At 45.4% G+C, this 23,487-nt stretch overlaps 2 protein-coding genes across 3 annotated transcripts; one reads left to right on the top strand and one right to left on the bottom strand.

The window, feature by feature from the left end:
- Window positions 1-184: 184 nt before the first annotated feature.
- golim4a (golgi integral membrane protein 4a) lies at window positions 185-13,276 on the top strand. 2 transcript variants are annotated; one of them, XM_075473703.1, is made up of 16 exons: window positions 185-858; window positions 6,148-6,222; window positions 6,343-6,392; window positions 6,608-6,658; window positions 6,905-7,055; window positions 7,457-7,539; window positions 7,712-7,795; window positions 9,138-9,353; window positions 9,468-9,758; window positions 10,184-10,422; window positions 10,732-10,808; window positions 11,112-11,170; window positions 11,470-11,673; window positions 11,862-11,927; window positions 12,172-12,273; window positions 12,861-13,276. In XM_075473703.1, the coding sequence occupies exons 1-16, from the start codon at window positions 672-674 to the stop codon at window positions 13,005-13,007; spliced, it is 2,082 nt and encodes a 693-aa protein (XP_075329818.1). In that variant the 5' UTR covers window positions 185-671; the 3' UTR covers window positions 13,008-13,276. The 2 variants fall into 2 exon arrangements, with proteins under 2 accessions (XP_075329818.1, XP_075329817.1); XM_075473702.1 differs by having other exon boundaries at window positions 6,605-6,658.
- Window positions 13,277-18,356: 5,080 nt separating this feature from the next.
- On the bottom strand, window positions 18,357-22,583 carry LOC142388451 (uncharacterized). Its single transcript, XM_075473700.1, has 7 exons — window positions 22,175-22,583; window positions 21,579-21,708; window positions 20,214-20,307; window positions 19,972-20,102; window positions 19,728-19,870; window positions 18,873-19,070; window positions 18,357-18,787 (listed from the first exon to the last, which is right to left on the bottom strand). Exons 1-7 carry the CDS (start codon window positions 22,183-22,185, stop codon window positions 18,670-18,672), a joined length of 825 nt encoding a protein of 274 aa, XP_075329815.1. The 5' UTR covers window positions 22,186-22,583; the 3' UTR covers window positions 18,357-18,669.
- Between the last annotated feature and the right edge of the window lie 904 nt (window positions 22,584-23,487).

Here is a 23,487-nt window from a genome sequence, read left to right as displayed (position 1 = left end):
GAGGAGACATGAGTCCTTTGATAGATGTCCACCTATCCTACTGTATGTGACTGTACAGGTGAAACTACAAGTCTCCAATCTCCCACCCTGTCGTGCCTCCTTCCTTTTGATCGAGCTCTGCGGTGACCAATTGATAACATGTATGAGGGGGCGGGATGACGAAAATGAGTGACTTTTTGGAGGAGGGACTTCCTCCATGGTTGCAGTTGGATGGCAGGCTGCCGCTGCTCGGTTGACACGTAACTAAAATTAAAGGTGTTTCGGAGGCCTCGTCTCGGACGTCAATGATTTTTTTTTTTTTCATATAACTTTTTCGCAAGCTTGTTTTCAATTGCACCTGGAAACGCCAAACGCCCGGAAGACTCGAGGATAGAGGTAGCGGGGAAGCGCCAGCCTCGACTGGTTTTTGCTCTCCAAAAACAAGGCAGAAGCAGGACTTTTGACTTGGAAGTCAAGCGAAAATCTAAGCGGTTACTTTGAAGTCGCTGGCGAGAGCCGAGGGTGAACGTGGCTGCGTCGAAATAATGCACAGGGGAGCGAATGTTGGCAGCTAACTCGTACTTTCTGCGTGGAAATGCTCGGGGAGTGAGGGTAAAAAGTTGAGTCGGAAGTTTCGTGCAGCGGGGACGGGGCTTTCTTGCGCAGAGAGCGGGGAGGGGTGCGGGTCTAACATGGGAAACGGGGTGTGCTCCCGGAGGCAGCGGAGGATCTTCCAGTGTCTCCTGCTGGTCACCGTGGTCTGCGGGATGATGTACGGCGGGATGATATCGTACGAAATGCACAAACAGCTCAAGAGGACCGAGGCGATGGCGCTAAAGTATCAGCAGCATCAGGAGTCTCTCTCGGCACAGCTCCAAGGTAAACACGGTGACGGCGGGGAAGTGATTGAACGTCTCGAGCTCAACAACTGACAAGAGGCGAGCTGTGGGTTCTCCTCTGGCTGAGGAAACTCCGCCAACAAAACCAGAAAAAAATGTATTGATTCCCTGGTGGTCGGAGACAAATGTTTACATATTTGAAATGAATAGTTTAAGACTTAAAGGTGGTGAATTAATAGGAGTTCGGCTAACAAACTGCCAGAGAAAGTTTGAAAAAAAAAACAAGACAAACGGTCATGTTTTTGGAAACGCCACGTCGATAGTCACAGAGCTGTCTGTTTCCTGACTTTTTTTGTGTGTGTATTCAGTTAATTCGATGGCAAACTACGGAAAATTGCTGCCACACGAGTCAGTACCATCGCAACTGTGCTCCAGTTTGAGCCTCTGGTATGTTTTTCGGGCGTGGGTCAAATGTATGAGCAAATCTGTTTCGTCCACTGTCTGACACAGGCTGCCCATGAAGTGACCTGACTGGAATGCAACAACAATCTGTCTTTAACCCGAGCTGACTCTCAAATCCCAAATCAGTCACCAGTGAGCTCTCGAGGTTTTAGCCGGTCTCACCTGTAAAAGTGAGATTGGAACTCTCATTTCCCGGAGCTGAGGTCTTAACACTGACTGGAGCCACACAGACATCTGGTTGCCGTCGCCATGTCTTCAGGCTCACCTTAACGGTATATCTGTCGGTCATGAAGTCATCCAGAACCTCTGGGCTGCCACACGCACGCACGCACACACACACACACACACACACACACACACACACAGTTGGAGGAACAGAGCAGGGTGGGGAAGCACAGTCACTTCATTTTTCATCACAACAACCTGATGAGGCTCAGTGGTACTCGTGGGCCGTCAGGGTGGGATGTACATCATGTTGCCACTTTATAGTGAACACACGTTTCCTCAAAAACAACACACAGAAAGATGCTACATATATAGACACTAGTTACTCAATATACCAGGTGCAGATGATCTCATTTGATGTTGCAGAACTGTTACTTATTAATTAGGAGACCTAACTTTCCCAGATGTTACTGTTACTTTCTCCTAAAAAGCTAAAAAGTTAGGATTTTTAGCTGGGAGAAAGCTCTTTTTTTTTTTTTTTTTTTTTGTTCGTTTGAGCACAGCAACCCACGAGCAAAAGATAGTGGAAAATTGACTCAGCATAAACTCGTTACTGATGGGCTTTTTAGGCCCGCTTTGCCGTGCTGCATATATTTGCGTGATGAAGAACTAGAACAGCTTTTCTTTTAAAACTTGCTTCAGTGCTCTTCACGACGAAGCGCTTTGCAGAGGAAACGGACGTGTTCCATCGTCGGCTCTTGGTGAAAGGCAGCCCGAGTGCCTCTGGTAAAGTCTTTGAATGGCTTAGCCAGCAGGGTGCTGCTCCACATTGATGATGTGAATGGTTCTGCATTCAAGAAGTTGCCCGCTGGTGAATGCTTTCACGGTGTCAGCGGCTGGGATCAGGACAAATCCTAAAGCCGGTTTATTCGGCTGATACCCCGCCACTGCCCACAGATCCCGTCGGAAATGAACCATCTTCAAATTTATCAGAAAAAGGGCTTTCTGCAGAGCAGAAAATCTTCAGTCTTATGCATTGATAATTGAATATTCTAACTTTATCCAGAGTGTTTATAGAAAAGACCAATGTTGTTATGTCACATTTATAAAAAAAAAAAAAAAAAAAAAAAGCTGGCATGCTATCTGAAGTAGGGATGCACCGATCCGGTATTTGGATCGGATATCGGTACCGATATCGAAGAAAGATCCATATCGGCCTTCTGCCCCCTCTAGTGGTGAAAAACTTGTTAAAGTTGGGATTGTTTTCCCTCCATAGGGAAAATATTTAGGAATATGTTGTTTCGACACTTTACAGGTTTCTTTATACAGTTTTACATACAGGCTTGAAATGATTGCCGCCTGTTGTTATGTACAGTTGGCGTCCCGTCTCCTTTTGAAACAACTTTCAACATCATAAAGCGATAAGAAATGGGCATGGTGTTGTATCGGCAGTACGATATTTTTAGGAAATGGTAAGAATTGGCTCCTTTTCCTGGTTCCAGCCCTGTTCTTTATATTCGTGGTTAAATGCGTACCTGTCCACAGTGTAGTGCTATGTGTCTCGATAGTGGCAGATGGGATAGGCTCAAGCCAACCCGTGACCCCGAACTGGATGGAAAAAAAAAAACAGCTATAGAACTGACAGATTGTCAAACACGTTGAGCTGAGCTGAGTTGAATATCTGAGCTATTAAGTAACGACCGAGAATCCCAGTGACTGCCTGTAAAAAAACAAAACAACAACCAAAAAAAACCTGCCCCCCCCCCCAAGTTTAAATATCATTTTGCAGCACTTATGTGTGCCGTAAACACACTGTACTGTGCTGTTTTGTGTCCCAAGTTTAAAATGACCAGCTGCCTGGAAAACTTCTCCTACATGGCTTTTCGGGAACAAGGTTTTTTCCCACACGAGTGGCTTTTGGCTTTTAGCCCCCAACTCAGGATGTGATCATTAAACGCAGCCTTTGAACCAGCTTTGCTGTGCAGACATACCATGGAGCTCCCCCTTTGCACCTTACCTGTCCCATCAGTAGGATTGTCCGGATACGCATGACTGTAGGCTTGTGTTTTTTTTGTCACCAAGTTGAAATAACAATAGGTTCACTGATGGCAACACAGCGCAAGTCGGCTCTTATTGACGTACAAATATTGTTCCGGGCTCCGGCCCTCCTAAAGTCGGTGTCGAACAACTGGCTCCTATTTCAAGTGTACAAAGCTGCAGTAAAGCTGACGTATCCAGAGACAGATTGGCTACATAGTGTCACCCTTTCAGTAAAATGTTGTTTGGTTGTTCTTTTTTAGCTCTGTGCGGCTCAGCTTGTGAACCACACCCATAGATGTCTTTGTTAAACGATGGATCATTCAGCCCATCACAAGGCCCGGGCCACTTCATGTACCCTCAGCCAGCTGTTGATTGCTCTTCTGCCCTATATTTAGAGGTTGGCCATAGCTTGGGGGTTTGTGAGTTCAGCCGTATTGATTTGCTGTTACCCTCTGTAACCACATGCTGGCACTTGTTAGTGATTCTAAAAAGGATCAGCTGACAAATGTGCCACTGTGATCTCACACCCATTCACTCCCTCGCAAACCTAATTTTTTCTTTTACTAACATTAATCAAATACACTAAACTACTAAAGTTAGATCAGCTGCTTTGGTGGTACCAGGAGTACAAAGCTAATCTGCTCGCACCCGGTTTGCTGGGAGTCTCGAAAATACCCAAATCTCTCCATCCATCAGATTCCATCTTGAATTACGGTCTTTAAATCAGTGTTAAAGGGAGTTTGTTGCATGTTTCCCTGCTTTTTCTGTGAGTTTTTCAGGTTATGAGTTGTTTTTTTTTGTGTGTTTCTTTTGTTTACATGAAAAAAACGAGACGCCAACTAGGCTGAATGTCCAATTTCACACCCGCTTTTACAATAATAAAAATAAAGTCTGTTGGCACATGATCAGAATGTGTGATCCAGGTTAGTGAGGTCGCTGTGCGGCCTGTGCTCACCGCATAGCGGCCATAGTTGCCACAAGAACGTGACGTTTGAAACCTCCAGGCTGTTTTAGTGAATGCCCCCCTCCCTTACCTGTAGCTGTTTAGAAAGTTTAAGATGAATGTAACCAAAAATCAATCTATGTATTTGCTATATAAAAAAAAAACCCTCAGGAATAATCGCTGATACTGGAGCTGTGGAATAAAAATGCTGCTTTATGAATTTGAATATTCCAGGAAGAAAATGTTTTAACTTTGCAATTATTTGATCGATGAAATCTTTTCCACACTTTATAGCGTCAGGCCAGCAGAAGCTCTCCACTACAAAGAGCTCTCTTGTTCTTGGCCCGCAGGTCCACTCGAGCCACAGTTAGGAGCTCGTTTTATTGGCCTGCGGGGGGAAAATGATCAGATAGTTAGTCAGATGTAAAATGGATCAGTGTGGTGGCGAGAGCTGTTTGAAAAATTGCTCGCTTTCTGCACAGAGTGCCAAAAAAAGGGGGACAAAAGAACACAAACTGCTTGTGTAAACAGAATTGGGGAAAGAAGAACGCAAAGTAGTCGGTGAAAAATGATCTCTCTGCATATGAAAGGGCAGAGGCTGGCTTAGAAATGTACCTCTTAGTGTTTTCTGCCCCAGTTTCACGTCAAAGGAATTATTGTGTCAGTCTGACCAAAGCTGGACTTTAGAAACGTGTGTAATCATGTTATCCTGACTGATGTCATCCAAGATCTAATCTTAACCAATCTACAAACAAATCTAACCCGGATGATTTGGTTTGGAGACAAATCACTCCTACTTGTCTACGCTCGGCTCCTCTCAATCAGACCCAAGTGCTTTACACATGCTCCGCGGTTTCATTCCAGTACACTGCAGAAGCTGCTAACTACGAGGAGTAACCACCAAGGGATAGCGTGCGTGTTTTTGCCAAAACAGTGCAGCGGTAGTGTAAATGAATACAGTCGAAATTGGAAGACAAGAAAGTTGTCATTCGTATATATTTTTCCGTTTCTTACGTCAGACGGCTAAATGTGCCAGAACCTGACCGAAGGGCTGCCCCGTTAATCATTTGCCACTGTTCCGTAACATTGTTTATTAGGGTAAATGATTCCAAGTCTATACTAAAAGACTTTCCCACAATGACTCACTTCATCATGTTTTTCCTGCTGTGGGAGGACCTCAGCCACCAGCTACAGAGGCACACTGACCCAAACAAGACTTTTTTTTTTTTTTTTTTTTTTTTTTTTTTTTTTTTTTTTCCGGAATTCGTTTGGACTAGAAGCCCCTCGCAGACAGCTCCTCCATCAGCAGAAAGTTGCGGTATTCCCATGAGGAGAGAATTCTCTGAGATCAAGTCTTAAGCAAATATCGCACTTGGCTGTCAAATGAACCGTAAGGTGCACAGCCTCTCTCCCCGCCTGCCTCCCTGAAACACAGCGTCTCCCTGAGCTTAATATGTGTGTGTGTGTGTGTGTGTGTGTGTGTGTGTGTGTGTGTGTGTGTGTGTGTGTGTGTGTGTGTGTGTGTGTGTGTGTGTGTGTGTGTGTGTGTGTGTGTGTGTGTGTGTGTGTGTGTGTCGCATTGTGCGGCAGCTCTGTGTTTGGTGTTTCTCTCACCTGGTCCAAACGGGAGCTGCGAGCACAGACTAAATCTCCGTGCTCAGTCTGTTTTCCTTTATTTACGCACTCTCTTCCTCTCCACGTTTTTTTTTCTATGTTCAGTGGTGTATGAGCATCGCTCCCGGCTGGAAAAGTCTCTTCAGAAGGAGAGGTTGGAGCATAAAAAGGCCAAAGACGGTGAGTCTATTAAAAAAAAAAATATATATATGTTGCACAACATCAGTGCATCGTAATTATAATTATTATTATGAGTTGGCATCAGTAAAAATGAACCTCACCGCTGTTTTTTTTTTCTAGATTATCTGGTTTATAAGCTCGAGTCGCAGCAAACGCTGAACAAGGAGAAGGTATGTGTTCGGTCTTTGAATCAGTGGCCAACATGTTTTTCTTCTCCATGCAACAGCTTGTTGCAAGTTGATGCAATAGTATTTTTGTTTTTTTGGGGGGGGTCACTGTCTGTCGCCACCGTCTGTTTGCTGCAGTAACGATATGCTCTGGAACACACAGACGGTGGTTTGTTTGCGGGGTTTTTAGAACTTTGGTTCTTGTGTTCAAACAGCAGGACTCCAACGGCAAGCTCAACTCTTTACAAGTACAACATCAGATGTTAAAGGTATGGATAATCATGTCAGCACACCAGTAGATAAACTCAAAACTCACCCAATGGGTTCCTTTTCCTCTTTTTGTGAACACAGACATTCCACCTTACTTACCCTCTTTCTTCCTGTCGTACAGACCTGCCAGTTAGGCCTGATCTTACCACCTTTCCTTCCTCTCTTTGGCTTTTAAATGTCCAATTTTTGTTTGTGTGTGAAAGGAGGAGGCCGTATGTTGACCACAACTTTGACTTTTCTGTCAGAATCAGCATGAAGAGCTAAAGAGGCAGTACTACGAGCTGCAGGAGCAGCACCAAGTGCAGAGCGACGACCACAGCCGACTGCTGGGCGAACACAGGGACCGTTACAGTAAACTGCAGCAAACCAAAGAGGGGGAAATATCCCAGCTCAAAGGTAGTGGTGCCCACAATCTGTACTCATCATATATCACCACTGCTGGAGTTTTGGGTTGTAGGGACATCTAGTGGCTAAAATCACAAATTGCAGTCGACCAAACACCCCCACCTTTCTTCCAAAACTCCGTCTGAAGCCAGTGTTTGGTTTGGTTTCCCCTCTGGGTTAGTGTCATAACAAGTCATTAGAGCAGTCCGTTTTTGGATAGCTGGTTGATAGTGTTAATTATTAAATGTTTTATTTATTGTATATTTGGATACTCGAATAGATCCACAAGATAAAACTGAGCCGTTCTCATTATTTTTGGATTGTGTCTTGGAAGAATATTGTTCTTGTTTTTGTTTTGTTTTTTTGTTCAAAATGCCAGCTATCTATTAATGTGTGTCTTGTGTCAATGACAGATAATGTATATAACCTAAGAGAGGAAAACAAGCAACTGAGGAAAGCCCACCACGACATCCACACTCAGCTCCAGGATACAGTGGTGAGAAATGACTCAAACTGGGTTCTAACTAGTCTTTTTCAGCTGTGTCTGCCTGAGTGTGTCTTTTTGAAAGAAACCCTGGGAGAAAAAGAAATGAGACAAAACATTCGGCCTTATCTGAAATGCCTCCGTAGACCCTGCATGAACGGCTCACTTTGTTCTGTGTGTTCAGGTCCAGCATCAGGACCTGAAGGCAGCCCACAACCAGCTCACACTGACACTGGAGGACCACAAGAGTGCGCTGGCTGTGGCTCAGGTGAGAAAGCAACACCGAGATACAATCATATTGTTTGCCTCGGCCTCAGAGCAGAGCAGCTGATTGATCCGGAGTGTGTGTGTGTGACATCAAGACATTAACATCCTCGGTTGAAAGGGGGAAGAGTGATTCCAGAGGTGCTGCTTGGTTTTTGCTTAATTAGATTAGATGTCAGCCTCTCTTCTTGAGAATGACCTTTCAAAATGCCTGAATGGCTTATTGAATATAAAGTGCCCCGCTGGTTTCCTTTCTATCCGTAGTGATGGATATTCACTCGCCCTGCTCTCTTTTCCTCTTGCTTTTTCCGTCTTCCTGCATTTGCTAATTGGTTTTAAAGCTCGTCCCGCTGTCCGACGGTGACACACACACACACGCACATGCTCTTTGCTTCACTTCAGCGGGTTTGGTTTAGTCAGGGCTGTCAGAGCGGTACATCTAAAACACACTGCAGCCAATCAGCCTGAAAGCCATAATGTAGAGACTGAGGCCAAAAGGAACAACGCGACAGGGGAGGAATTTAGGAAGAATTCTTAGAATTCTTCACACTGGCCTGGTCTGAAAATGTGTGTGTGCATAGATAATGGCCTGTTTAGCTTTGCTGGCCCAAACTAAATGATCCGTTTCACTCTGGAAATAAGGAAGTGTCCAAATCGCTCACTGATCATTCAGTTTTTTTTCTTGTTTGTTTTCAGAGCTGACATAAAACCTCAGCTTTTTTTTTTTTTTTTTCCCCCAAATACAGCTGGGTCAAAGTTCCCATTACGCTTAGTCATGTGTCTTCGTTACGCTGAGGTTTGCAGAGCTCAGTCTCGGTGCACCTCTGCTGACGAGAAGCACAAACTTTTGAAGCGGTTTTTCCTGGAAACCCGTAAAATGGCAAAAACAGCCCTGCTCACAATAAAGAATACATCCTTGGGCAGAATGTGCCTTGCAACAGATGGCGAGTTCTGCTGCAGCAGTTTTGAGGGACAGGAAGGGACTGACCTGAGTTCACCGCCGCTGTGTTCACTGTCGCTGCAGAAATGAACACAAAGGACAAGCGGGAGGTTGTCTGTGAATGACACGTCCTTTGTGCCTGGGCTGAGCTCATTTTTTTTTTTGCTCTGCACTCAGTTATAAGAATGTTGCCACATGCCTGCACTGGCCTTTTGGGTGCATCACCCAGGAATCATGTCGCCAGCAGGTGTAAACAGAACCATAGGCCCAGAGGTGCACATATTATCCAGATTATAGGGATTATCGGCAATTGTAATGCATGGAAGGCACTGCTAATAAGCTCATGCGGTAACACATGAAGTGTACTGTTAATGTATCCTGAAGGATTGTGTATTCTACCTCTTAGGCGCAGGTGGATGAATACAAGCAAATCAGGGAGTCCCTGAACAGGGTGCCCAACCGGGCCCAGCTGGAGCAGAAACCTGTTCCTGAGCAGCTGCAGGCAACCACCAAAACACCCGAGTCCCCGGCCCATGAAGCCCAGCCAGTGAGATTGGAGCAGTCTCAAAAGCAGGACCATGTTCAGGACAATCACCAAGCTCACTGGGACACTGAGTCGAGGGTAATTACAAATGTTTGTGGGGCCGAGTAATTATTAGGTTAATCTACAAGAGACGGCGGTCTCTAAATGCCAAAACACAAGGACCTAATTATTTCTCCGGTGCTCTCCTTTCAGTTGGACCACCAGGACAAGGAGCAGGCGCGCGCCCGTTCGGAGTTGGACTCTCACCCCACTGTGTCCCAGCACACCTTGTCCGAGAGGGAGGAGGACGGCGATGGAGAGGAGAGGAGGAGGGAGCTGGCAGAGGAGGAGATGGCCCAAGCGGGACAGCCTCAGAAGCTGGAGGAGGACCCGGACCAGCCGCAGGATGAGCAGCTGGAGGACGAGGAGGAGGAGGAGAGGGAGAGGGAGCGGGAGCAACCAGACGAGAACGCCTTAGACCGACAGAAGCGCCACCCACAGCCGGTCAGGACCGGTTTACGCCTCCCCATCTTACTTAGTCAGGCTTTAGATCGACTCCAAGTTTGTGTACATGCATATGGTGTTAAATAGAGTTTTTTTCTGAATAGCTTATTAGAAATGAATCAATGGGTCCTAGTTATATTGAGGGTGTAGCTAAAACTCTGTATTCCAGTTCCACTGAGATTTCAGATGTTCAGCCTTTGTGTGTTACTTCTTTAGATAATGACAGCTTGCACAGTATGTGTTCTACATTTAAAAAATAAAATTTATTTTGTCATTTTCATCTCCCAAAAGGTCCATATTACCACACTTTAATACTGATATAAAATGCATTAGCAGCTACTTATCGTTTTCTGATATGCTACTTTTTTTTTTTTTTCATGCAAAGTAAGTTTCTTCTTCTTTTACATCCCTTTGAAATCTCTCAGGAGGCCCAGGTGCAGCACGGGAAGTCGGCTTACGAGCAGCAGCAGGAGCAGCAGCGCCTGGAGGCTCAGAGGGCTGAGCAGCGCAGGCAGATCCAGGTGCAACAGGAGGCCCTGCAGGCCCAGAGGGAGCGGGTGCTGAAGGAGAGGGAGCAGCGTCTGAAGGAGGAGCAGAAGAGAGAGGAGCTGCAGCACAAGGAGGCCGACAGGCGGGAGCAGCTGCTGAGGCAGGAACATCTGAGGTTAGAGTTTAAATCCGACATTGTTTCCACCTCGTTGTTGCTGCATAAGCTCAAAAACCGCATGAGAACAGAGAGTCCGCTCCTGGTAGTTTTCTTTTCTCAATAAGACCGGCATTTCATCCGATATATCAGTCATGCCATCCGTGGTGACGGGTCAAAGGACCACGAGTGGAACAGTGATTGCGGTGCAGTGGTACATGTGCAAACGCTTTAGTTTGCTTCTCAACATGGATGAATGAATGAGTTTGGCAGCTTACACAGCAGAGGCTGTGGCCTTTCGTAACTGCCATTTACTGTTATTGTTATCAGGAAGAGGACGGAGTATGAGAACATGGACAATGATATTGTTCAAGGGGAGGAAGACCATCGCACTGAGGATAAAGAAGGTGAGACAAAAACATCCTGTGATCCTGCCAAGCTAATTTTCACGTTCAGACCCCCAATACTGAATAAGACAAAGAGGCGATCTTGAATCGCATCCATTTTAAAGGCTTACATTGATTATTCCCATGGGGAAATCATTCCAACAGAGTCATTTCAATGGGCAGAGAAACGTTTTCAGGGGTTTGATAGATGCCTGGAGATTTCATTGCATCATAGCTGAAATGTAGCGTACAGTGTGGGGATCTCATGCCATTCAACTAGCAGATGTTTGGTGTAAGTGACTTCTTTACGTGTTGTGTTAACAGAGGGAGATGTTCATATGCTGCACGAGGAGGAGGACAAACAGGAAGTGGATCACCATCAGGTTATTTTAGCTTTCATCTGTTGAAATGTTTCGTCAACATCTGTCTGTCCCCGTAGCTCATTTGCTGTATCGAGTCACAACGGTTGTGTCCCACATCCATTCAGCTGTCCATGAAATCAGATTTGGCTTTCAGTTCTCTACAGATTGATCACATTTTTGCCTCTTTCCCAGCACTTTGTCCCACATTTCCCACACCGCATATTTTCCAGTTCCTTTTTTCACTTTAGCCGCTAATTTTCCATCTCTTCCGTAATCTCCCAGAATCCACCTTATTTTGCCTCAAATGTCCTCTTCTTTAGGGGGCTGTTGAGAGTGAGGTGGACCCCGAGAACGACCCCAACAACCAAGGCGAGGACGAGTTTGAGGAGGCCGAGGACGACCAACTGGCGCACAGGGCCGCTGGAGAGGAAGAAGAGGTGGTTGAGGAGGAAGAGGAGCCGGCAGCACAGCACGTCAAAACTCATCCGGGCTCCAAACAGCCTGCTGAGGAGGAGGAACTGGTGGTGAGTAAGGGGACAGAGACGCAAACATGAAAGAGGAGAATGCAGAGGAACACACTGGATGTCGACAGAGTGTTACAGGTTGGGATTGATAAGGAGAGGGAGTACAAGCTGAATACATGCAAACACACGAGCAGGCCCAGCATGGCAGGAAGACGCTCACAGCCTGTGTGTGATTTGTGTGCTTTCAGATGGCCGGAAACCCAGATCAGCAGGAAGACGCACTGGATGACCAGTACCAGGAAGAAGTAGATGAGGTAACAGCTGCTCATACTAATACAGTAATACAGACAACTCTTGAAATATTTCAAAATGTGGAAAGCTTGAAAAGGGTCTGAAAACTTTTCATTTGCGTTGCGAGTCTCCCAACTGACCCAAAAGTATCCCTAACATATTTGTAATCGGCTACCTTCAATCCAAGTTCCTCTGTGTGATTTGTTACAGCGGACAACAAACCTGCTTTTAATCGAGTAAATTTTTCGGATTTTTGTTACCCCTAAGGCCCAGGAGGACATAGCCGGTGGGCCGAAGAGAGAGGAGGAAGAAGGGGAGGGAGTTGAGGAGGAAGAAGAGGATCCGTATAACGAAGAAAATGTCGAACAGGTGGGTCCCGAGAGGAGCCAGTCAGCAGGAGACTTAGTAGAAAAGTAGAAAGGGAGGATTTAAGAGACAGCCCAGACACCAGTGGGAGATTTGCAGTCACTTCACTCATTAGTCGTCTGAGATCCAACATCTCGTGTCAGTTTGGGTGAAGTGCACCCCTGTCTTCCAGTCTGGGCAGTTTCGAGCACTATCGGTTTTTAATCACATGGCTCCTTATTGCCAACATCTCACTTTGAAACTGACAAGAAAACCTGTCCAAATGTCTTTTTCTGACTTAAATTCCCTGCACTGGTGTGTTGGCCTGTCTGTGTTGTGTCCCGGTAACTCGAGCCCAGTCTGAGCGGGTCAAGGTAAATGAGTCAGTCAGGGTGTCGGGCTTCCACCTGGGCCTGGTTCCTTTATTTGGTCCATAAAGGAGACCGATGTGAATGGAGTTCATTCAATAACTCACTGTTCTTGGTTACATATTGCCCTCGAAAGTGCGACGTCTATTATTTCCGTATTGCACTTCACAATTCTCAGCCCTCGCTTCTGACCTCACGGGGCAATACTTTCATCATGCTGTGTGCTTGTCGTTTGATTTCCAGGACGAAGCAAAAAAACAGGAAACACCAAGAAAGGAGGGGAACCGCCAAACCGGATCAAAGGACAATGAGGAGGAAAATTACGAGGAGGAGGTGGAGGAGGACACACCTGGTCGAAACAAGGGAACCAATCGGAGGGCAGAAATGTAGGGTTAACAAACATCAGCTGCAGTGCCTTTTTGGCTGCCCGTAGAGCCACCCGGGGCCGCGTTTCTGTTGGTTCCTAAAGGAATAAAACCAGCCATCCGTTCAGAATTCCATTGAGAAGAAATCTGGAGTTTTATGTCTGGAAGATGGGAATGCAAACACTGTACACTGTGGAAATGGACACAATTTGTAGCGAGTAAACGGCTTATATATATGTAAGTATATACTGTATATGTTTGTTTTTTTTTTAAATTGATTTGCTTTTCTGTCCACTCGCATGTCTGCCTGAATGCCTATCTGGTTCAGAGAATGTATTTTTTATCGATGTGCTGTCTTGATTATGGGTAAAGAGAGCAAAGACCAATTTTGTTATTTCAATATTGTTGGGGCCCTGCTGTATGTTTCACGCGGGCGGTTTTGTTGAACCGAGTGTTTCAATCAACCGTGACATTTCTGTTATTTATTGCTGATGATAACAACTCTGACAATCACAAAAGGTGCAACCCTTCTGCCCCCCCCTCCCACTCAACAGAAGTAGTTTGACATCAATGGCTTTAATCGACGGAGCATTTTCACTGGACGTCTCCGTAGGCCGCTGTCGAAAACAGACATTTTTAGTGAATCTTTTCTGTGCTTGGTGTCGCTCTTGGCGCGTGCCTTTCCACTCTTGGAAACCTCCGTTTGATCTCAGTTCTTTTACTTTAAGAAAGGCGGTTATATGGCGATATGAGCATGCCATATAATTGGGGGACTATTTTAAGTCTGCTGCTGGTGTGAATTAAATTCACAAGGCCTACTATGCAGTTCGCTGCAGCATCTTTAGCTTACTGTACAATGTACAGTCAAATGTTTGTACATTTGTATACCCGTGTCATTTGACACAAAAGGAGGGATTCTGATTGTTTTGTCATCTGAACAGTGTGTTCAATAAAGAGCTCAAAGACTTTCAGATAATTACCATAGTGCTGTCTAACTCTGTACTAGAAGGTGATAGGAATCGATAACCGGACGAGTCTCGGGGAGCAAATGAACTCGTTATTTATATAGCATCAATGCCTTCATCGTGCAGGAACTGCTGACACTCTACAGCCACATGAGGCCGAGCATTGTCATGCATCAGAAGGAACCCAGGGCCCACTGCACCAGCATATGGTCTCACAATGGGCCCGAGGATCTCATCCCGGTACCCAATGGCAGTCAGGGTACCTCTGGCTAGCACATGGAGAAATGCCTCCGCACAGCATTACTAACCCACCACCAAACCGGTCATGCTGGAGGATGTTGCAGGCAGCAGAACGTTCTCCGCGGCGTCTTCAGACTCTGTCACGTGTGCTCAGTGTGAACCTGCTCTCATCCATAAAGAGCACCAATCATGGTGTTCTCTGGCAAATACCATTCCCCTGCGCGATGTTGAACTGTAAGCACAAGCCCCACTTGTGGACGTCGGGCCCTCACATGTTCACATGAAACATGTTTCTGACAGTTTGAGCAGAAACATGGATGTCAGTGGCCTGTTGGAGGACATTTCGCAGGGCTCTGGCAGTGCTCCTCCCGTTCCTCCTTGCACAAAGGAGGAGGTAGCGGTTCTGCTGCTGAGTTGTTACCCTCCTACGGCCCCCTCCACATCTCCTGGTGTACTGGCCTGTTTCCTGTTATCTCCTCCATGCTCTGGACACTGTGCTGAGAGACACAGCAAACCTTCTTGGCGCAGCTCGCATTGATGTGCCATCCTGGATGAGCTGCATTACCCAAGCAACTTCTGTGGGTTGTAGACACCGCCTCATGCTACCTCTAAGGGTGAGAGCGCTGACAAAAAAATCCAAAAGTGCCAGAAAGGACGAGAACAGAGAAATGGTCTGTGGTCACCACCTGCAGAAACACACCTTTATAAGAGGTTGTCTTGCTAATTGCCTCTCATTATCACCTGTTGTCTGTTCCATTTGCACAACAGCAGGTTGCTTCCCAACCGGACAGGTTGATTTCACAGAAGTGTGATTGACTTGGAGTTACATTGTGTTGTTTAGGTGTTCCCTTTATTTTTATATATTTATATATATATATATATATATATATATATATATATTTATATATATATATATATATATATATGGATCACTTTCTTAAAGCTTGCTTTCTGATGTTTTTCTGTGTAGTTATCCCTTTTCAGATGCATGAGAGCTTTTATTAGCCTCACCAATTAGTGATGTAGTTTTTTTTTGTTGTTGTGTTGTTTTTTTTTTTTTTACGAAACTACTCACATGCGATTTTCTGTCGGTAAATGATGAAATGATATTTCGCCCAAAAAACGTGAAGAGCGAACTAAATTTTCAATATGTCAACCAATATGGAGACTTGCGGATAACTTGCTCCTTCCCTTCTCCGTGGTTTTGTGTGGCTCACTATACTCACTGATCCTAGGAGTGAGTGGGCGTGGTTGTTTGTCTCCGTAATGGACTGGCCACCTGTTAATGGTGTTCCCTGCCCTCTTGCCCAGTGGCAGCTGAGATGGGCTCCGGCCCCCCCATGCAAAAGGTGTACGGCTTGCATGACAATACTAGACTGTTAGTGGTTTGTATTAATCTTAGATATAAATATATAACAAGACAGCTACATAGTCAAGAGCTTACAAATTTTTTTTTTGTTTTTTTTTTTTAAATGATTTCTATTCTCAGTAGCTCAGAGTTCTGAGTTTTGTAGTTTCCCCTAAGACAGAACTGCATCAACCACGCTGGCATTTCATAGCCTGAGTGAGGTCAGACTCTTCTCCTACTGCTTTATCTTTTCCAAAGTCCTTTTGAATTCTCATTCACATCTTTCCTTGGCCTAAAAGTGTATTCCACTGAGGTTAAGGGAAAGTTTTAAGAGCACCAATTGATAAAAGTAGTCCTTTGGTCTGAGCTCTCGCACTTTCTCGACTGAGAAATACGCTTCGCTCTAATGTACAACATTCACCCCCAGCGCACACTCTCAATCAGATCGTCCACTCCTTCGCTCCCTCTCAGTTCCTGTCATCATCCCTAAGAGTCTGCCTCATTTCCTCCATCCCTGCCTCTTGCGATGCCCTCCTCCCCATCCTTCCTCTCTCTTCCTGTCATCATCCTGTCACCCCTCTGCTGTTTTGAGATGGCTGATTTCCCTCCCTCAGAGGGCCGGTGGGATGCTGGAGGAGTGGATCAGGAACAGGTGTCTCATTACTGTGCTCATGGCAGGCCACAGGGAGACACGCACGCACTCACAATTTTTACAGTGGCAGGCGATGGCCGAGACCATCACTCCTCCACATCCCTCCCATCCGTGCGCCCTTCTCAGTCATTTCACAGCAGATTTACCGGGCATGGAACATTTCACGTGTCGATCGCCCGGAGCAGAGATCTATCTTGAGACGAATGCTCACACCGTTGGCGCGGATTATCAAGCTTTCCATTTAATACCACTGCAAGATTTAAGTGAAAGCTGAAGCGCTACGCCTTAAAATGACTTTCTGTTTTTGTTCCCAGCCCCATTTTTTTTTTTTTTTTTTTTTTTTACCGCAAGAAGTCCTAGAATCGTAAAAAAGCGGCAAAGATAACCTCGAATCATCATTTCCAAAGAGGCTCATTATACTGTCCTGTCTCTTTGCAGCATCTCTCATTCATCAGCTGGAGACTTAACTTGTTGAACACAACGAACAACGTCGCAAACACTTCAATAAATTCTAACGAGGCATGTAACTGCTAGTTTATGCCAGGCTGTATATGCTTGTTAGAGAGCTATTTCTGCCCAATTTTGTGTTTCTCTGCATTTGTGTGAGCAATGAGGATGCAAGCGCTTGTCTGTGCGTGCGTGCGTGCATGTGTGTGAGTGCGTGCCACAGCCCCCGCTGGATGTTTATATGCGCAAGGAGTTGCTTGGGTGCACGTGTGGCAGTATCTATACTCGTGTTTTGCAATATCAGCTAACAAAGTGTGTTTATGTTGCAGGTGCATGCTCAAAGTGAAACCATTATTAAAGAAAGGGTACACTGCTGGGACGTACCAATAAGTCAACAATGGGAGGGGGCAAATGGTATAGCTCGTCCATATATGATGGATATGAGCTCCTTCTTACTACATCTGAGGCATAACGCGATAGTATGTGCACACACATAGTTAAATGCCAGCGAGTGCCATGAAATTTATCGAGGATGAACCTTTGTTTGTGTGTGTGTGTGTGTGTGTGTGTGTGTGTGTGTGTGTGTGTGTGTGTGTGAGAGCCTCACTGCATGAAGCTCACGGGTCATTATCCAGAGAGTGGGAGGACACAAGAGGCCATTATCCAAACGAGTCTGCGCTTTAAATATTTAACGAGTCTTGAAAACGGATGTCCTGTTTCTCTCCTAATACAGTCATGAGAAAAAGAAAGTGTACCCTCCGCCGGTTTCACAGCACGAAATAAAATGTCATTAAAATGAGATCACTATAACCTGAGATGAACAACAGCTCACGACATATTACACTGTGTCATAATTCATTTAACACTAATTAAGCCAAAATGGCCATTAAGTCCACCATGAACTCCTTCGGATGCCAAAACATTGTCAAATGTGAGGCCATCTGTCTGACAGCCAAAGCTCGTCTGAAACTGGGTCATCAACAGGACAACGGCTCCCAAAAACAGGAGGAAATCTGCAAACGAATTTTCCTGAAAAATGAAAGAATGAAAGTGTCGCAGTGATTTAAAGGCAGCGGTGAGACCTTTAGAGAGTTTTTGGATAAACTAATGCCTGCAAAGCTCAATGAACCGAAGCAGCGTTGTAAAGAAAAAGTGGGGGAAAAAGGTCATACAGACGAAAGCGACGGACTTGAGGTCATCGCCACTGAAGGAGGTTCCACAAGCCATTAAATTATTAAAATACATTTTTCCCCACATTGCAGCCTCACGCACAGTTGAGTCAGGCTACATTTCAAGCTCGATTGGGCCATTTAACTGGGCCGCTAACTTTAAGACACCGTCTCTGATGCATTTAACGATCCGACAAAAAGACAGAAAAATAATGTGAACGAGAGCAACTTCACTGGGAATTTGGCTGTATAAGTGCACACTTACACTTCAAATAAAACTCTGGAACATGCGCAGAGGCCCCGCAATTTGTTGTTGTTTTTTTTCCTGATATCTTATAGATGTTCTGACACAGTATAACATGTAATGTGTTGCTGTGTATCTGAGGTTGCACTTAGATCATTTTAAGACCTCGTAAGAATCTGATGATTTTTTTTTTTTCATTACTCACTGATGTATGAAACCTTCGGATTTTAAAATCTCTTTTTTTGCACGTGACTTGACTCGACACTAATGCTAATGTGCATCGGAAAAAGCAAAAGATAGTTTGCGCTTCATAGCATTTTCTGTTTATTATCAAAATACCTTTAACAAATACAATAAAAAAACTCAACGAAAAAACAAAAAATACGGTACATGATCAGTAAAATGCTATTATTAGACAGTCTGTGTGGCCTTGAACGGGGCTTTTCGGCAACAGTTGTGACAGTTTGTGGAAAAGCTGCTGCTAAATAACGGAAAACGTTACCCAGCAGGCTTTCTTCTCAGCAAAGCTTCGGAAACCTCTGTCTGGTTTGGAAGCGTGCAGCACTTTGCTGAAGTGGATAACAAAAAGTGAAGTCCGTACGCACCCGACCACGGAAGAGTGTCATAAAATGCAACACATCCTGGTGGTTTCGGGGCCGGTTGATCTGAGGGGCAGCGAGTCTTCTGGCAGCTTGGGGATTCCGTCCAAGACCTCAAGATTTGGCAAACAGGACAAAACCCTGAACACGCAGAGAAAGGGCAGAGACCGATTTAGTAAAAGGGCCTCCTCCTGCCTACATCCTGTAATGGCATTAATCTTCTCACCGTGCACGGTAGTCCTGAGTGAAGGTCACAGGGTTGCGGGTCAGGTTGAGGGAGCGCAGCGGGCTGTTCCTCAGAGCTCCCAGTCCCCCCAAGGAGCTTATGGCATTCTCCGACAGACAAAGGTGCTCCACTGCTGGGAGCTTTGGCAGCTGACGCAGACTCACCAGTTGGTTATGGTGCAGGTTGAGCATTCTGCACCTGCAATCGATTTTTGGGATCATTGCAACCGATCGTGATTGGGGAAAGGGCCGTAAAAGCAGCAACGCAAATGACACGCAGTCACAGTTCTCTTTCTACTGTCGCTAAACACACGGTGACTGACAAAATTACAGGCACACAAAATAGAGCAGAGAACAGAACAGTGCCGCTGCCAGGTACCTGCTGTTAGAAAAGTCACTATGAGCCGGGAACAGAAAATCAGGACACCGCCGAGAAATGAGCAGCATTATCCAAGAGGATTATCTCTAACATCTGGCTTCAGCAGCGATCTAGAGGCTTACCTTAGTTGCTCCACTTATATTTAATTATGCCTCCATTTAAACCACTTAAAAACACCTGCCACGAGTGTCATTTGGGAAATAATTGTATCACAGATGAGCAGGCACAGATACAGCCGGACCGTCTGACGAAAAAGCCACAAATGAAGGATGTGTGAGCTATGGATTCCAACTTCTGAATGCATTCAGTGAACACCGGAATATTATCAGAATACTATAAGCCACATTTCTGGCTGAGACTTCTTGAAAGATTTCTAAGCGTTCTGAATGAAATAGTTCATATTTAGACTGTTTGTTGTCTCTGCGAGAGAGTTGAGAAACCCTAACCCTAATCCAGCCTCACTTGCGCCGACTATACCTTGGCAGACGCACAGAGCTCAGGTCAGTGAGAGAGTTGTCGATCAGCTGTAGTTTCTCCACACGAATCAGCCGCCGGAGGATCCGGAGGAAATTCTCCTGCTGGTAGGGATCACCCAAATCTTGGTAGGACAAATTTAACTCCTGAAAAGAGACGAAAAAAAAAACAGTTTTGTTCTCTTCCTCTCATTCTCTGTTGTTGTTTATCTTTAGAAACACACACACCCTCAATCCCGTTGACTTACAAAGCAGTTTTCCCAATTCTCTTGCAGTCTCTCCTCCCATCTCTGTTCTTCCTCCCCTCTTCTCTTCCTCCTCCCTCTCTCCAAACAGACGTCACCTCCCTCTCTCAGACAAAGCTCCTCTGGCGATGGACCTTTTTGTTTATATCACAAAATAAAAAGAGAAAAAGTCTGTTGGCTTGTCCATAAAAAGAAAACAAAAAAAGCAAAAAACGTGTCACTGGTGGTCTTCTCATGTTGATCACCTTCTCTAACCCGGGGGCAGGTCAGCTGGTCACCTGTGACATCACACTGCTCCAGACGGTACCACGGCACAAACCGGAAGCGACTTGATGGAAGCTAACAGGAAGAAGAAGACGGCAAGGGGGACCTAAGTGATTATTTGAAACAAAAACATGGAAGGATAACTAAAAAAAAAAGGGAACCATCAGAGCCTCTGCGATCAGGGGCGACGCATACACTCACACACATCTGCGCTGAGGCTTGCTCAACATTCAGTGTGACTTTCAACGTAGAAAACCCCAGTGACGAGTCAAATCCTGCCTCCAAGTTCGATCAAAATTCACTTGGCACAGCCAACTACATAACACGCTGCTGGGCAAATCCAGAGGGATTCGTGGGAAAGGCCGACGGGAACAGAAGTCACAGTTATGTGTAATCTGCCACGGCTCCCCATCAATCTAACTCTACAGTATGCCAAAATCAAAAGGGCCATTACTGGGACCATTAAGCAATACTGCGACATGTGGTAACAGGATGACACACGTTCCGACTTCCTCAGCGGCTGGCAAGAGTCGCTCATGTTTTATTTTCTGGTCATGACACTCTGCCTCTCCCCTTAAATCATTCTCTGTCTGTCTCAGAGAGTCCATCTCTCCACCAGCCACAGCTTTGCAGGTATTAGGAAGGAGTATTGGGATAAAACTCAACTCATCAACAAAATAATCTGTAGCATACATTCCTCTTCCCTTTTTTACTTCTCCAACGGGGATGCAGATCTTAATTCTCTCTGTCTATGACCTTTTCAACCCACTAAGACTCACCCTGTTGACCCGCACTTTGCCCGCGTAACTTAACACCCCCTTCTGTTAATCTAGACACGGGAATGACCCCACTTCTGTCGACCGCTGCTTCTCACAGCCTGGACATTCGCGAAACAACCCCAGGTCACTCGATCGTGTGATGTAAGGCAGTGGGAACACAATAGAAACCATAATATGGCACAAAGTGGGTTTATAATGTCAACTAAACAGATAGCTTACCTAATGGTGCCGATACTTGAAGTTGATACAGTCTAAAACAAACTGTTTCTGACAGACAGGACATTTATTGAAATGATGAATAAAAAGGGAATGTCTAGACTTTCCATCTTCTAACTCACACAGTTAGCAGGGATGACAAATCACACATGCAGAGGAGTGTAAGTGAGAGGCCAGAGGAGCAGGGACTAATCTGAGACTATTAGGCTACGTTCCAGGGGGAGTTGGAGCCTGAAATGGAAAGATCCCAGGATGAAAGAGGGAGGATAAGGGAGCAGTACAAAGACAGAGAAAGAAAAGATCAGGTGTGGGGGAAGGAGTAAACTTTCCGATTGTGTGTGTTTTACTTACAGGTGTAGACACCAGTCCAGAATCAGGACTGTGGTCCACTGAGAGAGGCGTGCGTGTAGCTCCGAGGTCTGAGAACTGGGACGAGTGGGATTTAGGAAAACTGCCACTGAGCGTGTTCACACCTGAAGAGCTGGTGGAGAGAGAAGTCCCCCGAGTACATTATTACATCTCTGGCCTCTGCATGAAGGGAGGCTGTTGGCTGTGCTTTCGTAATGTAAGCCCTGTGTGTGCTGAAACCCTGACCACCGGCCGAGTGGTTAGAGTTACAGTGAACTGGGCCTGACAATGCAGATTAGGACCCGTTGCCATAGCACCGGTGGACACCTGAGCGGGTGCTATTGGCGTATAATAGTCGCTGTATGCCGGGGATAGTTGGACTCTTCTGTGCCTGTATAATTCATACTCCGTGTTCTTTAGTGGTCTGTCAAGCAGGAACCGGACAAAATAATTGAACTAATAATCACAAAAAAAATGATCAAATGTAGCCTGTACATTTAAAAAAAAAGGTTGTTAAGGTGTTAATGATATTAGGCATATTAAACAAGCAAACATTACTAAATAAACACCTGGTACACGTTTGAGCTGGTTAAGCTTACCTCTCTGACATGTCCCAGTCGCCTTGTGGTAAATTCTCTCGGCCTTTGTTAACACATTGTGAACGGCTCGGTTTAGCCTTGTAGTCCGGCAGCTGTTACCCATGGAGCCCGTTGGCTTCGTCAGTATACACCACGAGAAAGTTAACCGTCCGTTGGCTCACTGACTCCAGCCTGGGAAACTGACACCAGCAGGGCAGCTGCTGTGGGTGGAGGAAGTGCTACTGCTGCTGCTGCTGCTGTTGGAGCTGCAGGACACCGACTGATAGCAAACTGGTTGCTCGGCAACACGGTTCAGGTGTACTGTTGCGGGTCAATGCTGCACTGCCCGCCTCGAGAGTCCACGTTCACCTTTCAAAGGAGCTGTGACAACTTGATGGCCTTAAACAAAGCCGCCTTTTTAGCAACGACGCGCAGCTTTGTGTTGGCACAAAGGCAGTGCTGAAATGCCCTGTGATCAGGTTTTTGGTCTTTCATTACATAAGTCTATTTTGAGAACATACATAGATACAGTATGCTCTATTCGTTTAGTTCCTCTGTCCTGTTATTTAACCCACTTGTCACTGATAGGGATTGCTCTGCTACTCTGAATCTGTCTAATACTGTGTGGGAAAGGAAGAATCATTGATATGAGTGCATTGTAGTTTAACCCTTGCTTACCCTGGGAGCAGTACTGTTTAGCCCAAAATGTGACCTGGCTAAACAAAGTCAATCAGATTCATCAGTCATGACCCAACTCTAATTTCTGTAAAGCTTTTGTAATTTGGCTTGAAGGTCAGATTATGACCTCTAAACGACATCTCCTCCACATAGCTCTTGCCAGTATTAAGCCATAGGTGCCCAGAGTGGCCCAGATTAGGCCGAATAATTCAGAACTTCAGGATATTACAAATAAATCATGAACTTTACGTTTGTCACAGTATAGAGCTGGGCCGGAGTGGGACTCATTTTCAGCAGTTTCATGCCTCAGATCGGCCCACTTTAGATCACGACATATTATTAAAATCATGTAATTATTATAACCTTACATTTGATGTGGAAAACACATTTTGACTTAACCAATTAAGATATTTTCAATTTTTTGGACAACTGTCCCTTCCTGCCTTGGATGCTGTGCAGCTGGATTAATTTTTCCCAATACTTTTGTATATTTTACTCTTTTGTTATGATGCATAACCATAGCAACAAGGTGGTTTACAACAGGGAGCAACTGATTAACATTGGAAAAGCAGAAATAATTTGACAACTGAAGCCAGAAATCCCACTGGAATTGAAAAGGAGGCGTCGTGGATGCAGAGCAGGAGCAAAGAGGAGAG

This window comes from Odontesthes bonariensis, chromosome 9 (genome assembly GCF_027942865.1).
Source record: "Odontesthes bonariensis isolate fOdoBon6 chromosome 9, fOdoBon6.hap1, whole genome shotgun sequence".
Lineage (NCBI taxonomy): Eukaryota > Metazoa > Chordata > Actinopteri > Atheriniformes > Atherinopsidae > Odontesthes > Odontesthes bonariensis.
This window is presented reverse-complemented; position numbering and strand designations above follow the sequence as displayed.

Coding starts and splice junctions, on each gene's coding strand:
- golim4a (XM_075473702.1), top strand. CDS start 672: ATGGGAAACGGGGTGTGCTCCCGGAGGCAGCGGAGGATCTTCCAGTGT. Junction 10,809..11,111: donor TCGCACTGAGGATAAAGAAG/GTGAGACAAAAA, acceptor TTGTGTTAACAG/AGGGAGATGTTCATATGCTG. Junction 11,674..11,861: donor CTGAGGAGGAGGAACTGGTG/GTGAGTAAGGGG, acceptor GTGTGCTTTCAG/ATGGCCGGAAACCCAGATCA.
- LOC142388451 (XM_075473700.1), bottom strand. Junction 20,103..20,213: donor CTGCCCCCGGGTTAGAGAAG/GTGATCAACATG, acceptor ATAAACAAAAAG/GTCCATCGCCAGAGGAGCTT. Junction 19,071..19,727: donor AGCTCTGTGCGTCTGCCAAG/GTATAGTCGGCG, acceptor AATCGATTGCAG/GTGCAGAATGCTCAACCTGC.